General features: G+C 39.7%; 1 protein-coding gene across 1 annotated transcript in view; it reads right to left on the reverse strand.

Moving 5' to 3' along the window:
• Window positions 1–8,439: 8,439 nt before the first annotated feature.
• Window positions 8,440–16,335, reverse strand: part of LOC146002332 (5-hydroxytryptamine receptor 1B-like) — a 61,048-nt gene continuing 53,152 nt past the window's right edge. Inside the window, exons 2-3 of the mRNA XM_083140061.1 lie at window positions 15,689–15,862; window positions 8,440–10,773 (exon numbers count right to left, since the gene is read on the reverse strand). Of these exons, the coding sequence (XP_082996187.1) occupies window positions 9,444–10,773; window positions 15,689–15,837 (1,479 nt within the window). The 5' untranslated portion in view covers window positions 15,838–15,862 and the 3' untranslated portion in view covers window positions 8,440–9,443. The remainder of the gene's footprint in view (window positions 10,774–15,688; window positions 15,863–16,335) is intronic.

Below are 16,335 nucleotides of genomic sequence, written 5' to 3' on the forward strand. Positions count from 1 at the left end.
TACGCAAATCATTTTCTGTAGCGTTGTTGATGTTCGGGAACGTAGTTTTTATCCATTTTAATGCGAATGCATGTGGTTTTCTACGAAAATCTCTTTCCGACGTGCCATTTGCTTTCTGCACGAGAGCACAATACATGTTATTGCTGCTGCTACAAGATGATGTGTCGAGGATGTTTCGTGAAGTTGTTGCCGGGTGTGGAAGATGCCGTGGAATTTGTAATTCCGAAGTTGGCCATATATGCTAAATTGAACAAAAGGAGTGCTAATGGAACCTAACCTAACCTAGTAGGCATACCTCGTCCCCGTGATGGTTCGTGGGGCTATCGTATGTAAGAAATAGACATTATTTTTGTTAGAAATCCATTATTTCACCTAAAGAAATGTTCCGCAATGCAGAATAGTACGTTAGCAATGTAAAAAATAGCGAAATAAATCATTGATAGGTGTCTCCGGTATAGTAAAGTAGTACCAATTTTTCCAAACAAATAGTGTGCAGAGTAGAAGTACTTGTCACCCAAACGAAAATAAATGCAAACTGACGTAAGCTTGATACATGCTAACAACTAAAGAGTACACATATGCATATAACAGGCCAGGTTAGGTAGATTATGCACATGTGCAGCTTAGAAACCTGGTCACTTCATTTAGAATATTGGAAATGTGTGCAGAAGTAAGCTTCAAGTTTGGAAAAAGCAATTTGCTAATTTGTTCAGTATATGCTGGTTTAACTGATAGGTGGTTTTAGCTTCAGTTCATGCATGTTTGTGGGGAGCTTTGGGTAAATATGTGATATCGCCCGAACATATTTCTTCAAATTTACAGGAGAAACTACTTACTGAAATCAGTTTCTGTAGCATTGTCAAAGTTCTTCGAGGCATTTTCTTTCGCGGAAACTGAAAACTTCACCATAGAATGCTGCAGAATCGGAAATAATCACTTTTTATGTAAGGAACTTGCATTTTCTGTAAAGCGACAACATTATGCCGTTGTTTCCAATATGTAGGCCTACCTGCAGATGGCGCGAGTGTCGAAAGTCACGCGGTATCGCCAGTATTTCCAAACGTGCCTTTTTCCTATGATTTTTTTTTTTTTAACTATGCTTACCTAACCTAACCTTTCCGGAAATGGTTCGTGGGGCTATCGTGAATGGTTTTTGGGGCTATCCGTCAATAGTTTGTGATGACATAATGAACACGAAAGTAGGTATTTTTTTAGTTAAGAAGGTTGAAACACTGGATACCCACTCCAAATCGACAAAATACAAGCACGACACGCGATGATCCGTGACGGGTGCACGGCATATTGTCTGTTACCCAAGCAGAACAAGGAAGACAAATAATGACAAATAATATGAAAAGTTAACACTATTTTATGGAAAAAGGCATAACTTCACCTTAAAGAATCTTCCGCAATGCAGAATAGGTAAGTGTCAATGATAAAATTAACGAAATAAACGAGTGAGAGGTGTTCGGGCGATATTGCATAATTACCCAGCTTTATTTAATTCTAAGTAAAAAAAATACACATCACTTGTGTTTTGATGTGAAAAAAATTGTACATGGAAAGTTCTTCTGATACACAGTGTAGCACACTATGTAGAAGTGTAGAATGGCTAGCCATGTGTGTGTGTTTATTTAATTTTGATGTAAGCTTGAAAAAGTTCTGGGAAACCAGACGAAACATTGCAGGAAAAATAAAAACCACTAAAAATGTTATATTTTTATGCCTAGACAATGCCCATTCATGTTGTGTGCATGTATACAATGTGGAACACCATGAAATGGTGCATAATAAGAGTTTAAGTTTAATGGTGCACTACCAAATCCCATTAGGCGAGTTGTTTCTTCCACTGTGGACTGTGAAGCCAGGAATTCTTCATTACAATTCTCAACAAGTATAAGACATGATTGTTTCTTAATGTGTGTTCATTGTGTGTTTCAGTATTTAACATTTATTGTTCACAGTCACAATGCAGATAGGGAACATAAATACATTGTAGTTTTATTTTTCTCACTTGACAATGATTTTCTGTCGCTTTTGGCTAATAGTGGTGATGAAGATGAAATGGTGATCACATGAAATAGATTAAGGAATACAAAGTAACTTCCATCTGCAGGCTAGATCTCGACCAAAGGAAGTTTGGTAGCGAGGCTGTGATTTGACTGCTCACCATGCATAGCCACCTAGGTGGTAGGAAATATATAGTACAAAGTATAAAATAGGATTAAGGTTTAAACAGCATTCCATTCATGTTACCATAGCCATTGCCAGATAAACTGCCGCAAAGGATATATTTATTCTATCCATTATCTGTTTTAACAGTGTGGTATTCAAGTCTGGTTTCAATTTCTAAATTAGGCATGCTCTTAATTTTGAATATTATGGTTAAATATGTCACACCAAACTAACATTAGAACAAGAATGGTATTTTGTTTACAAATGATGTCATAATGTGTGCAAATAAAAAAGCAGTCATTGGAAAAACTAATCTATTTCCAAATATATATAAACTACATTTGACAGGTCTCATTAAATCCATTCAATATTTTTAAATTAGCAAAGACAAGAACTTTAATTTTCAATAAACTTCTGATTTTTTTTTCCGATATCATTTGGTATGCATTGGCAGAGCGAAGAAATTCGTTATTGCAAACCAAAAAATGAAACTTTAAAATATGTGATAACAGGTTATGTGTTTCCAGGAGTTTGTTTTTGTGTCATCCATATGTGTTTGTGATGATCCCTTCATCGCTCTCATCTTATCATCATTCATTTCCACCTTCGTGATTAGCCAAAGTTGCGGATAAAAGTGTCGTAAAATAAACAAAGTGTAACCAAATCAAGAAATAAAGATAAACTACAGGGGGTCATGTATGCGAAGTCCAATAAACCAGTTAAAGGGTTCCATCTTGTGTTCTTTGGGTGTGTTAATTAGGATGGTCATTTATCAAGGGGTGGATAAGATGTTAACATTTCAGCTGCTTTGGTGATTGTGTCAATGTGTGTTAGAATTTTAGTATAAGTGTATATCTAACTTAAAATGATAATTTTTGTCACCTTAAAATTTCTTATGTTCGCACTTTGATAAATATAACCCAATAAAATAATTAATTCCCCATACCCTTATTCCAATTCACACTAACAAAAATAAAAAACAACCAAAAATAAGTGCAACCTGAAATGTGCTACTTTTGAGACTTTCACGCATAAAATGTACATCCACTCTTCTTAAACATTATAATATTTTTGGGGAAAAGTTTACTTAGTTCTACATCTTTTTGTTCTTTGCTTATATAGCATGTGGTCGCAGCTGGTAGATAGTTACTAGCGATACATATACATTACATGTACAGTCAACGGCAAAGATAATGGTAGGCAAATTGTCCACTGCCATTTTCATTACTTCTTTATTCTACATCCTGTGTTGTTTTAAGGAATGAAACTACGTTGGTTCGAAGCAGGCATTGTTCTCTGCTTATTGAAGTCATTATTTCAATTCGTCTTCATCACATTGTGTAATTCAGACCGAATGAAAATGGTGGTGGACGATTCGCCTACTGTTTCTTTCGCCGTTGGATGTACATGTATATATGTGTTCTGTATAGGATGCCAAATTAGAAAATTAAGTAAAAAATAGGGAAAATATCATGAAAATAGTTATATTTCACATATATGTAAGCAGTAACATCTCCCATTTATGTATGAAAAACAATGTCGGGCATATGTCCACCCCTACTGAGTATGCATGCATTTTTTATACTCTCCACAAAATTATTGATAACCCTCTCGCAGATGTCTGTCCTGATGTCTCCAATCACCCGTATGATTTCCGCCTTCAGTTCCAAAAGAGTTTGTGGTTTGTTGGTGTACACCTGTGATTTCACAAACCCTCATAAGAAGAAATCACATGACTTTGCCGGCCATTCCTGGGCACCATGCAAAGAGATCACTCGTTGCGGGAATTTTTCATGGAGTTCCATATCGTAACCAGAACAAACGAGTCAAAACAATTGAGGCTACATTAATCGGCATAACAACAGATACCAACATTGGTAAGAACAGGTCTGCCAACCTCGAAACAAAACAATAGCACTCGATTCAAATTCGGCATCCTATACGGAACACCCTTTATTACCTGCAAATTATTGTGGTATTGTTATTTAATTTCTCTTCTTGTGTCATTTTGGCTAATCATGATGAGGATAAGTGATTATTGGATGAAATTGATGTAGACACACCCATGAAGAATATCTATGAACAGGTTGGGACTCAAACCTGGGAATTTCAGTGACACTTTTGAAATGTGATCACCTAATATATTCAGCAATCGAATCGACTATAAATTGCCATTCATTCCCATTCATAATAATTGTAATCATAGGAACAAAGATTGATGGAAAATAACATAGAATATATCTTGCCACTAGTGGTCCTCTCGAGTCTCCCTATCATCAATGGTTGAAGTGGAAATTCCTAGCTGGGCTGGTGGAATGCTTGGGGATAGAAGGGTGCTTGTATGAACCAACATGGAAACAATGCAGTAGGTGGGAAGATGCCTGTGCAAATTATACAAACTGAGGGATGCTTTATGGAAAATTTTCCATGTTACCCGCCACTTTGAGCACTTGTAACAATTATAGACACAAGTGATCCTGGATTAAATACACTCATGCAACATCTTGTTAGGTTGTAAATGAAAGTAGTGCAAATGCTTCTCTTTTGTATTGAGTTAGAGAAACATGTGTTTTTCTTCAAATTTGAAACCAATGATGGATGCATACAAATCTAGAAAGTCCTTTACAATGCCATGTTATGAACAGGGCTTAAAGTGAGCTGGAACTCCGTTCTGGTAAATTACTTTTGTGCCAGAACTCGGTTCCTGCCGGTCATCCATTTTATTTATTTACTACACTACAAAAGTCTGTCCATTGTAACATTATTTTTTGAAAACAAATAGATGAAGATAAAGTTCTTGTACTAAATTTGTCTTTCGTCAGTGAGCAGTGCAGAAATTTTGAAAAAAATATTATACTTGGGCAAGTGCTCTCTTTTATAATCCAAATGACAACTTAAATTTTCTGAAGTAACAGATGTAATAGTTTGTTTATATTTACTTTGTATGCAATAATAATAACAATACCAATCACCATTATTATTGTCATCATTAGTAGTAGTACTCATGTTAATTCATTTGTGGTTGACATTCTGGCTATTGACTGAAACCACTTAAAGCACTGGTCATGAAGGGTCTACAAGCAGCACTAGAAATCAGTGCATTAAAAGAGCAAGCAGTTAAACAATACATGTTTGTAATACCAACAAATTGTATTTGGCATGCTGTTTCTTCTATTCTGCACTGTGAAACCAGGGATGCTGACTTTCAATCCTGGACAAGGCATGCATGTTTCTTCTGGTTTGCAAGAGATGTAGAAAATAAATATAGATACCAACTTTCTGTGTGTGTATCGACTTTGCGGGCGAGAATATTCACAACTAGGAGATGATGTGCTTTGAGATGGGCACTATGACCTTTTAGGTTACTGCCCTGTGGAAAAGGGCATTCAGGATGGATAGGAATTGTTCCTTGTGATGGAAGCTACGGACGGGTATGGGGAATTTATTTCAGAAAGGTTGTATTTTACATCACATATTAACACCATAAAAACAACCAAGACAAAGTTCGTTGTGACTTTGCATTGCTTGTTTTTTTAGGGATATTTTTTACACTGAAGCAACATGTGTCAATTGAGGATGAGACAATCCAATGGTGGCTTGTGCAGTGGATCAGTGTGAATTGTTGCTATTCATTCCAAGTGACACATCATTTTAGTGTGAAGTCTCTCTTTAGTTTCCATATGTGCCAATGTTTCAGAAACTGGTTCTGCTCCCGTTTTCTGGGTAGTGTACTGTATTTGCTTCCATGTTGTCCCATGTAAGAGTGAGACAGAACCAGTGTCTGAAACATAGGCACATACAAACACTAAAATCAGTGGTTACATGTAGAAACAATTCAACATGCCACTCCTGACCACTTGACTGGAACGTTTGGTGGTGAGATCATGAGTCAACTTAATTTAGCCTCTTCATGAAGTAAAGTTAAGTCACATGTAAATATATGAAGAATGTATAATGAAGTTTATTGGTCTGTACAGCATGTTATCTCTTGAAGTTTCTTAATATAAAATCTTCTGTGCTCTCCATCCTCATGCCTTTTCTGCATGGCTTAGTATTTTCCAGATGTTTATCATTTACACACACATTATATTACCATTGAAAAAATGCAATTTCTTTGGTATTTTCTTTTTTAAACTTTAGGTGGGAGTTTTTCAGTTAATGAACAAGTGTAAAAAATAAAATAGTAATGAAGACAGCAGAACCACTTGAAGTATCACATTAAAATCAATCATTTTTATCCAAGATAAGAATCATTTCTAAGTTCACGTCTATGAAGCAGGATATTTGAATATTAACATTCGTTACCGTTAGCATGCTTCTTTCCATGTTATTATTTGTTCACCAAATAGATTCTGTATAGACTCCATATCAGTTTTTTTTATTCACGAACAACAATTTATGAAGTGCGAAGGTAATAAACCTCCAGCACTAGTGGACATTTTGAAATTATATAGTTGCAGTTGCAAACTAGAAATCAACAGTGGCATGTCAGACACTCTGGAGAAACGGTTCTCAAATCTTGGTATGTAAGGTAATGGTGTGTACAAATTCTGAATAAGAATTCACTAAATAAACTTCATTAAATTTTAGGAACATTTTTATACAAGGTTTCTATAAATATTTTGAAGCCGCTGATTTTTTTCCTGAAAAAATGTACAAATAATTATGTATGTACCATCTCACGATTTACATTGAAACTTGTAAATTATTTATTTCATTTATGTGTCTTGGCATGGGAATTTCAAATTAGCTATTCAAATTTGCCAGAAGCAGGCATTATTCCAGTAATTTACAGTACTACTGTACAGTACTTGATAAAATATTCCAAGTATACCTATGTTGCTTTCTCTCTCGCAGATAGAAAAATGAAACTCAAATCAAAGGACGTACAAGAATTATTTTGCTTACAAAGCTTCACTAAGTTCGAAAATTTAAAGATTAATTTGACGATTTAAATGAATGGATTTTATTTTCTACTAGCTACAGTTACCTTCCGATGAACGTACCATCAGAATAAAAATACGCATTTTCATTATTTTTTTTAGAAAATAGTGTACATTTTACAATTCTCATTAGGCTACATTTTCAACAAATACATCGTGTGGCTACAGAATACGTGTCTTGCTTTCAAAATACCAGCAGAAGACAAGTGTGTTAGGTCACTTCCGCAAAGTCGACCAATCAGGAGCAAGAATTGTTCCTCCTATGCTGAACTGAGTGGGATCCGTAAATATGCTTCCCGCGGTAGCTGATCGCTGGCTTTTCTAGCATAAACCAAGCGGTGTTGCTGCTGAAGACCGCCTGAACTCCGTGCTGGGGAAAGCCAAAGCCAGGCAGCAAATTAAAATACGCAACGTGGCAACAACGTCTACGTAAGCTCCTCTCTTCTGGCTTCCATTCGCTCCTCGCTGCCCAGCAGACGACTTTTTTCTCGTTTCTCATTGGCACCAAAACTGTCGAGCGATCGCTAGCGCGGGAAACGGGACAGGTTCTAACAAACTTGGTATAAATGTACGATGGATAGACAGTTGTATGAAGCGAGAAAAACCACAAGGTAGATTTCATAAGATACCTAGCAATCAGTAAACAACAAACTGCATTTTGAATATTAATGTCCTCATGATTAACGAACCTTATTTATTCTCACCACGCAATGGGTAAAATATTTGGAGCTTTATCCCACTTTCCGGAAAAATATTTCGTGTTTCTGTTACTTTTGAGTTTTGTTGGCATGATATCCCGGATCATTTTTACGAGACGAGACGGGAGAAAACGAGACGGGACGAGACGAGACAGAACCCTTCGAGACGGGACACGAGACGGGACACACGAATATTTTCGAGACGAGACAGCATTTTCACGAGACGGGACGGGACAGACCAAAGTCTCGTCTCGTCTCGTCTCGTGGGCAACACTAAACAGTTGATATCTCATGTAAATTCGAGCTGTATACAGTCCGTCCTACAATTTTCATTCGACTTTAAGGTTTTTCTATTTTACTCTCCTAGTATTTTATCCACATATAAAATCGAAACATACACCGTATAATTCTTGTACATATTATATTTTATTTTATACTACGCGTGGTAGTTATGATAATGAACCGATTTCAACTCAGAAAGGTTGAGTTGGCAAAAGTATATTTAGAGAGAACTCTCAATACACACTCAGAATTTCAGACGTCGTTAAAATACTAGAACACATTACACACGTTTGTTCGTGTCCTTATGCATCTGATTAAATGAACAGACAACTTGGTATGTATTTAAATATATGTTAGTTTATTTACAAAAAAAATATCATTTTACACAAAATAATAACAAATGCACCAAGAAATACTTGAGAAAGTTCGACTGAATGAGTGAAGTTTTCATGAAGTACTACCAAGTAACAATCGTAATACCAAAAGCGTACTTTGTTCGGTGGTTACAGAGATGAAGCATATGAATTTCTGCATTCACTTCTTGTACAGTAAGCGTCAAAAATGTTTGCGGTCCTGTAAAAAGGCTGCATCCGTGTAAATAGTCAACCCTTATCACACTGGATTGTACAACACATACAAGTAATACTTCCAATAGAGCCAACTGTGAATTTTTTTCTGGTACTTAAATACAAACACTTTTGACGCTGACTGTACAAGGAGAAATGATGAAGAATCGAGCAAACGTTTGTTGGAGTTGTTTTGTTCGAGAATGTACTCCAACTATTGTTCGTGATTGTAGAATGGTCCACTTTATGATAAAATTTTTTTACGATTTGTGTTCCAAATAAGTCGTGGTAGTGGACACTGTAAGCACCATAGTTTCATAAAACACATGAGTTAGGTTAACGTTCAAGCAATGAAGGTTATGGAATAATGATTTAGTTAAAGCATTTGTTTGTCAAATACTAAGTATTTTGTCAAATGATGAATCAATGATACACGACATGGTTATACGCAGATGATACATTAAATTACTGATGAAAAAATTAATAATGATCCAAAAATACTTCGTTTTAGGATGACATAAAGCAGTCTTATATGTACTAACGAGATGGGTTGTTGTGGTGTGTTGCTATTCACACAACATATTTGTACCTTTGTAAGTTGTATGTATTATGCGCGTACATACTGGCCGACCATGGTCCTCTTCTTACAACAATAAATTATTTTAAAAGTGTTTTGGCATCTGTGAAGATCTGGCACATGAAATGAATGCCCGTTGCATAATACTACACTGCGGATGCACACACTGGATATACGCACACACGGGAACACACACGCAGGTTCAGTCTTCGCTGTCGTGTTTGTCAGTGTCTGTGGACGAGGTGCCTTGCGTGGTGCCGCTGGAAAAAGAGCTCCGACAGGTCTCGACGTTGAGGGCGCTCTCGGGGATGAAGTCGCACGTCGCTCTGTCCGACGACTTGTTCCACTTTGACCTGCCGTACACGGTGACCAGGAACTTTCTGCAGCTCGGTCTGGAGCTTCCGGTTAGCTTGCCTTCCGTCAAGCTGGACAGGAGCTCCAGTGCCGTGTGGCTGTAGTTCCTCGGAGGGCGCTGATTCTGCTGCTTCGGTTTACCGCGTAGCCCGAAGAGTCTACGAACCTCCCTCTGGAGTCTACGGTTCCTGTAGGCGAAGAGGCAAGGCGAGACGAGGCCTCCTGCGGCGAGGAGGGTGAGGCTGACGGCGTCGACGTAGTGAGGGACGACGGTACTCATGAGCCCAGCGTGGAGAAGCACCGTTACGAAGTAGGGCAGCCAGCAGCCGAGGGCCATCACGATCACCAAGGCAGATATCCGCGCCGCACGCGCTTCTTCGCGGTATCTGAAGAGACTAGCATTGGAAATGCGGTACTTCAAAGAGTTCACAAACTGACTAGAGGTGCTGCGAACGCTTGCAGCGCGGGAGGGGCATCTGGAGACCGTCGGCGTGATCATCGTCGCGCCGGGACTGTTGCTGGGGGATCCGCCGGCATTGACGACCTGCAGCTGGATCAAGGGTTGGGCGTTGTTAGGAACATCCACCGTCAAGTGCGACAGTTCGTGACCGGTGGGACTAGATCCGTTCCTCCTCGCCCTTTGACTGTTCCGATGCGCCGCCGAGTAGATCCTCACATAAATCCAACACAGGAGGGACACGGGCACAAGGAAAACGACCACCGAGAATGCAATGTTAAAGCAAGTCCTGTACAGCGTGGTAAAGCTGGCCGACGCCAAGTATGCCGACGAGGACGGCGCCGAGGGGGTCAACGATGCGTAGTAGCTCCCCTCGACGCCGCACGCGTGCCACATGCTCGCCGGGTTATCGACGTCCAGGGCGCCCAGGGCCCCCATCACGAGGGCGAGCACCCACAGTCCGAATATCATGAGGGCAGAGCGGAGCTTGTTGATCCGCATTTGGTAATGCAAAGGGTCCACGACGGCGAAATACTGGTCCACTGCGATGAGGAGGACTGCGAGGATGGACGCCGTGCACAGCCCCGAGGAGACGCCCTCGCTAAGGGCGCAGATGGCGCGGAAGGGCTCGTCGTCATGGCCTCGGAAGTTGTCCAGGAGCACCAGAGGCAGAAGCACGCAACAGGAGAGCAAGTTTGTCACCAGAAGGTTGATGACGAATCTGAAACGAGAAACAAGCAACAGCCATTAACCACATGAACAGTTGTAATTGGCTAATGAATTAACATCTGTGCTTTAAAATCAAGAAAATCGTATTCAAAGTGGGACGAGATGATGTTGGAGACATTGTATTTGGAGGTACACACTAAAGTACTGCAGCGAGAGGGTTTCGCTAGAGCGCCAAATAGTTCGCACGGACGACGCTAGATAGCGTGCCGAATTGTGAGCTTCTTCGTAACGCTCGAACAGGCAAAACAAAGGATATGCACTCGAAGCACAGCAGTGCACGTATAACCGTAATTTGTCTGTGATATTGGGCACTCGAATATGGATCGTGAGATGAAAGACGCAGTGAAATTGAAATTTAAGTAAACATAGTCATCACTCCATGTTAAAATATACCTTAGTCTATCTTATCAATACAGTGATACATGATAATGAAACAGATGATTGTGGGCTGAAACTACCAAGGCGGATATTTTACGTATACTAAGATTATTGTCACATTAAAATGATATTCCGTCCTATACGCTCGAGGCAATAGTCTAGCACAGCATAATCTGGTAGGCTTGTGGTTACATTGGATCTAGTCTCTGTTTGATATTTGCACCACCTTGCTTGAATGACAGTTCAGGCGATGTGGTAACCACATTGCATGAGTTGTCGTCTTGTAATCAAGGGGTTCCTGGGTCAATGCCCGGTCAAGGAATTGCACAGGGATTTGGATCCCATGTTAGACTGTAGGCCCAGTCCCGATTAGCCTATATGTGCACAAATTGGATTCAAATGTTGAATTGTTGTTTTATGTTCACTTTGTGCAGATAGAGTAATCGAGACTGGACTTAAAGTAGGGGAAGCCCCGCGTAATGTGGATTTATAAACATATTCAACATTGCATGACGAGAATCGTCAGTGTGCTGTAGGAGTTGGGTGTGCAAAGTTTATTTTAAGTCTGCTTTATTCACAGGTAGGCTAATCGGGACAGACCGTACAATTTAAAAGCGCGATTCTAACCTTCACGTGCCTCCACCGGGCTTCGAACCCGGGACTTCTAAATTACAAGCCGATGACGTAATGACTACGCCATCTGGTAGTCAAACTTGCTGTGAAGAATTCATCGAAATGTTACTGTTGGAAAATACTTGATTGAAAAGGTTATTGGAAAGAGTGGGTTGATGAGTTTTTGGAAGTGAAGTGTCACTCCCTCGCCTCCTCCCCTCTTCACACACACACACACACACACACACTTGAATTGAATTTCAGTTTGAATTGATGTTTTAAGTCCACTATATGCACAGCTAGGCTACACGGGAATGGACCTACAGTTTAAAGTGGGACTCGAACCACTATGCAATGTGCCTCCACCAGGTATCGAACCGGGATCTTTCGATGACGTTACATCATTGCATGAGGAAAATTGTCATGTGGTAATCAAATACACGAGAAAATACTCTTTTCAAGGGTCGGTCTTTAAATTGGGTAAGTTGGAATAATTGCTCAAGTTTTGCGTGAATTCCTTCCCCCACGCAAAATGTTAGGCATGTAACATATCGATTGATTTGGTTTATTTTACCTCGCATTTCTGCAACTTTTGGCTGATCGCGAAGATGAGAAGTGATGATGTGATGAAACTGATTGACTCTCACGAAGAAGACCCATGAACAGGCCGGGATTTGAACCCGGGATCCCTGACGTCGTAGTGCGCTGAGCTAGTTTCTGTTGCATTTGCTTATATTTCCTACATCCAACATCTTGATAGTTTACATCAGGCTTAAGCGACTAACAAATCGTCCAATGAGAAACTTCTACGCAGAATTGGTTTCTGTTTCCTGGCCTGAAGGACTGCGACAGACATGTTGAGTTATTGCCTCGCAGATGACGCGCAGTCTGGTTGTGCCACGCAGCGTCTGGTACGGCAGTGGGCATTGGTGCAACCTCGTGGCATACACTCCGTCGCATCGAGGCTCTGGCAATTCCTGTCGAATGCCACTCGGGTGGATTTTTCCATCCGATCTCCTGGCACGCACTTATCTGCCTCTTCCATGTGATCTGCCCACGTGCGGAGGTGTTTTGACGTCAAAATTAACGATTCCAAGAAGAAGAACGTGGATTAAAATGTAATCGTGTCACCAACAAGAGTTGGGAAAGGAATTGCATCTACTGGCTTAAAAACTGCGTGTGGTTGATCTCATTTGAGGCAAGAGATAAGCAAGTAGTCACTCTGAAACTAGACAGGTTTGTGTGGCGGCGCCCCCCACTTTTCGTCACTTTTGCCCCCGCACTATGCTAAATCTTATCTACAAGGGAAATATACTGTCTTTGCCCCCCCCCCTATTTATGTCCATTATTGGAAATACCAATTTTTGACAACTTAGCTACTACGTTTTGTATATCCAGAATCTAGTTTTGGTCACGCATATTGCATATCCAGATTTGTATGACAATTAGATATCCGTGTTGGACCAGATCTGGAAATGCATTGGATATCCAGAATTTGATGAGTTTCAGTTATTCAGTATTAGACAAGATATAGCTCTGATTTGGATATACAGAATTTGATTTTTGGATAGCCAGTTCTATACACGCTTGGGCTACGTATTGGATATCTAGAATTGGTTGAGTTTCAGATATCCAGTTCTGGATATCCCACAGACGTCCAATGGATATCTAGAATTGGATATCTCTAACTGGATATCTAATGTATATCCATAATATCCATGGATCTGATCTGGACATTGTAGATATCGAATGGTTAGAGATTTGTACTCTATGGATTGTAGTAGAACATAGCGTACAGTCTAGGTGGCTGATCGGGTTGTGTTGGAACCCCCAAAATTCAATTTACATGACTACAAAGGTTCCTTGAAAAGCATATATCCTAGATCACTAGAACAACTATAATTATGAACTATACTAATTGAAACCGACCTCCGTGGAGGAGTGTTTAACACCATTGTTGTTGAAGATCAAGGAACCCTTAAATTCTAATTGGTTCCGTAACAGGACCGGAATCTTTTTTCATGCACAATTTAAATTCGGTCCAAGTTGCGTATTGTTTCATTTCAACACCGAACTTGGACCGGATTTTTGGACCGGGAACTTTTCTAACGTTGGAAGCGGCTCCGGCGCCCACCCAGCGTCGAATAACATGGGTACCTGGGGGAAACCCTGGGGGGTAAAGGCGGTCACGGGCGTGATGCTGATCACATCACTCCCACTCACGACCGGATCAAGAAAGTGTGGGGCGTTACCCCCACACCCCCTATACGCCTTCATGGCGTTGTGCTAAGCACAGGGGAGCACTTTACCTTTACCTTTTTTTTTTTGGACCGTATTTAAATTGATCCGGAAGGATGGTTCCGGGACCGAATTTAAATACCTTAAAAATAAAAAGTTTATTTACGGTAGGGATGGGCCATATGAAATTTTGGGCGATACCGATAAAGTAACGATATAAAATTTACCGATACCGATAACCGATATTCTACCGATCCTGAACCTGAAAGGTTCATTGACCTCCTTAATAAATGTGTCTCAAGGTGACTGCAGTGAAAAAGAAATTGCATATTTAGACATTTAATTTTTTAGAAATTAGGGCATGGAGATTATCCATAAAAATTACAACAAAATGGCAGAATTTTGCACTAAATTATCAGATATTTATCGATATATCGGATCGGTAAAATAATCGGTAATTTTACCGATATGCCTATGTCGGCCGATACTGATAGAGTACCGATTAATCGGTCTCATCCCTAATTTATGGTCCACAGCCCATTTCCGCTTTCTGATTTTCTCTCCCGGACCGGAATCGAATGTATTTACAATTCCTGAACCTTTAACAACCCTCGTGGACACATCGCACTATGACGTCAGGGGTCTCGGGTTCGAATCCCCGCCTGGGCATTGGTGAGCTTTGTGAGTGTTCCTTCATCAATTTCACAATGTCGTCGCTCATCCTCAACTTCGCGATTATCCAAAAGTGGCAGAAAAGAGAAGTAAAATCAATCACTCAAAACAAGGAAGACGTTTGGATAAGACTCAGTCATTTTTCGGCCTTTTAAAAGTCATCTTATGCATTTTTCTACATTTTGGTGAAATAAGGGGCATTTTACATGCAAATGTAACCCTTTGAAGGAGGGAAGTTCCCGACTCTCGTCTCATTTCCTTCAGCGCAGTTCTCAACGACCGTGTTTGAAGAAAAAAAGAAATTCTGTGTAGTATTGTTGATACAAGCTGTTGTGTAACAATTCAGCTCAAACAATGTGATTTCCCTCTCTATCAGTAAATACATTGTCGCCGAACGGATCATTGTTGAAAAACAAGGGGTACAAAGTTTTGTGTTCTGTGCAGTATTGTTGATACAAGCTGTTGTTTAACAATATGATTTCCTCCTCTATCAGTAAATACATTGTCGCCGAACGGATCATTGTTGAAAAACAAGGGGTACAAAGTTTTGTGTTCTGTGCAGTATTGCTGATACAAGCTGTTGTTTAACAATGTGATTTCCTCCTCTATCAGTAAATACATTGTCGCCGAACGGATCATTGTTGAAAAACAAGGGGTACAAAGTTTTGTGCTCTGTATCGGACATTTTGTCAGGGAAGCAATTCGCACTCTATGGAATTGAAAGTGACTTAACAGCAAGTGATATTGTTCATTTCAAGTCAAGTTCATTGGAAGTCGAGAGATGTTTTTCCATGTACAAGGTTCTCTTGTCCGATAACCGACAATCATTCATTTTCGAAATTTACCATATGATTTTTATTGCGTACTGCAACTCAGTATTTAAAAGTGTAAAAGATGACAAAAAGTGAACTTTCTTACTTGTACCATACGCAATGAACATGTGATAGATACTGTAACGTTAATTTGTAATTTGCATTTCTCTTGGTAGTTGGATAAGACTCGCTCACCTGTTTGAAAGAGTGCGCAGACCGGGACGTCTGTAGAAGACTATGAGGACGATAATGTTCGAGGCCGTCCCAATGAAGAAGACGATGACCAGGAGTATGTCGCAGAGGATCAGGACACTCGCCTCCACAATTTTGCCATGGGGATCCATTCCATGCGGAAGAAACGTCTTGTGCCTGCAAAGACATCGGAACATCTATTTAGCCGATTGCAAACATCACGAATTACGCTTCATTAAATGTAGTAAATCACTGTATCACTGCTTTGTGTAATTCCTGCGTGTGTTTTCTACGATACACTAATGTAATGTAGTGTACTAATATGACCCAGTGTGCCAGTGTGCTTTTTTTAAAAAAAGACTTAGACACAGAAAGCAGATCTATACAAGCCAATCTGTTAACAGAAAACGTGAAGTAAATAAGAGATTCATTCAACTATCAACAGATGGCAGTTTAAGGTCTAGTGATGAAGGAAACAGCTGCTGTGTTGATCAGCAAAGTGCTGTGAGTCAGACTGTTTTTCTTTCTAAAAAAGTGACTTACACTACTGTAACTTAAACCCGTCCGTGTAATAAAAACTCTTCCATGGACAGTGTAAGATCAAAGTACTTCTTCTTTTTAGAACAATTGTTAACTAACTAACTCTCTAG

This window comes from Lepisma saccharinum, chromosome 18, assembly GCF_977018435.1.
Source record: "Lepisma saccharinum chromosome 18, izLepSacc3.1, whole genome shotgun sequence".
NCBI lineage: Eukaryota > Metazoa > Arthropoda > Insecta > Zygentoma > Lepismatidae > Lepisma > Lepisma saccharinum.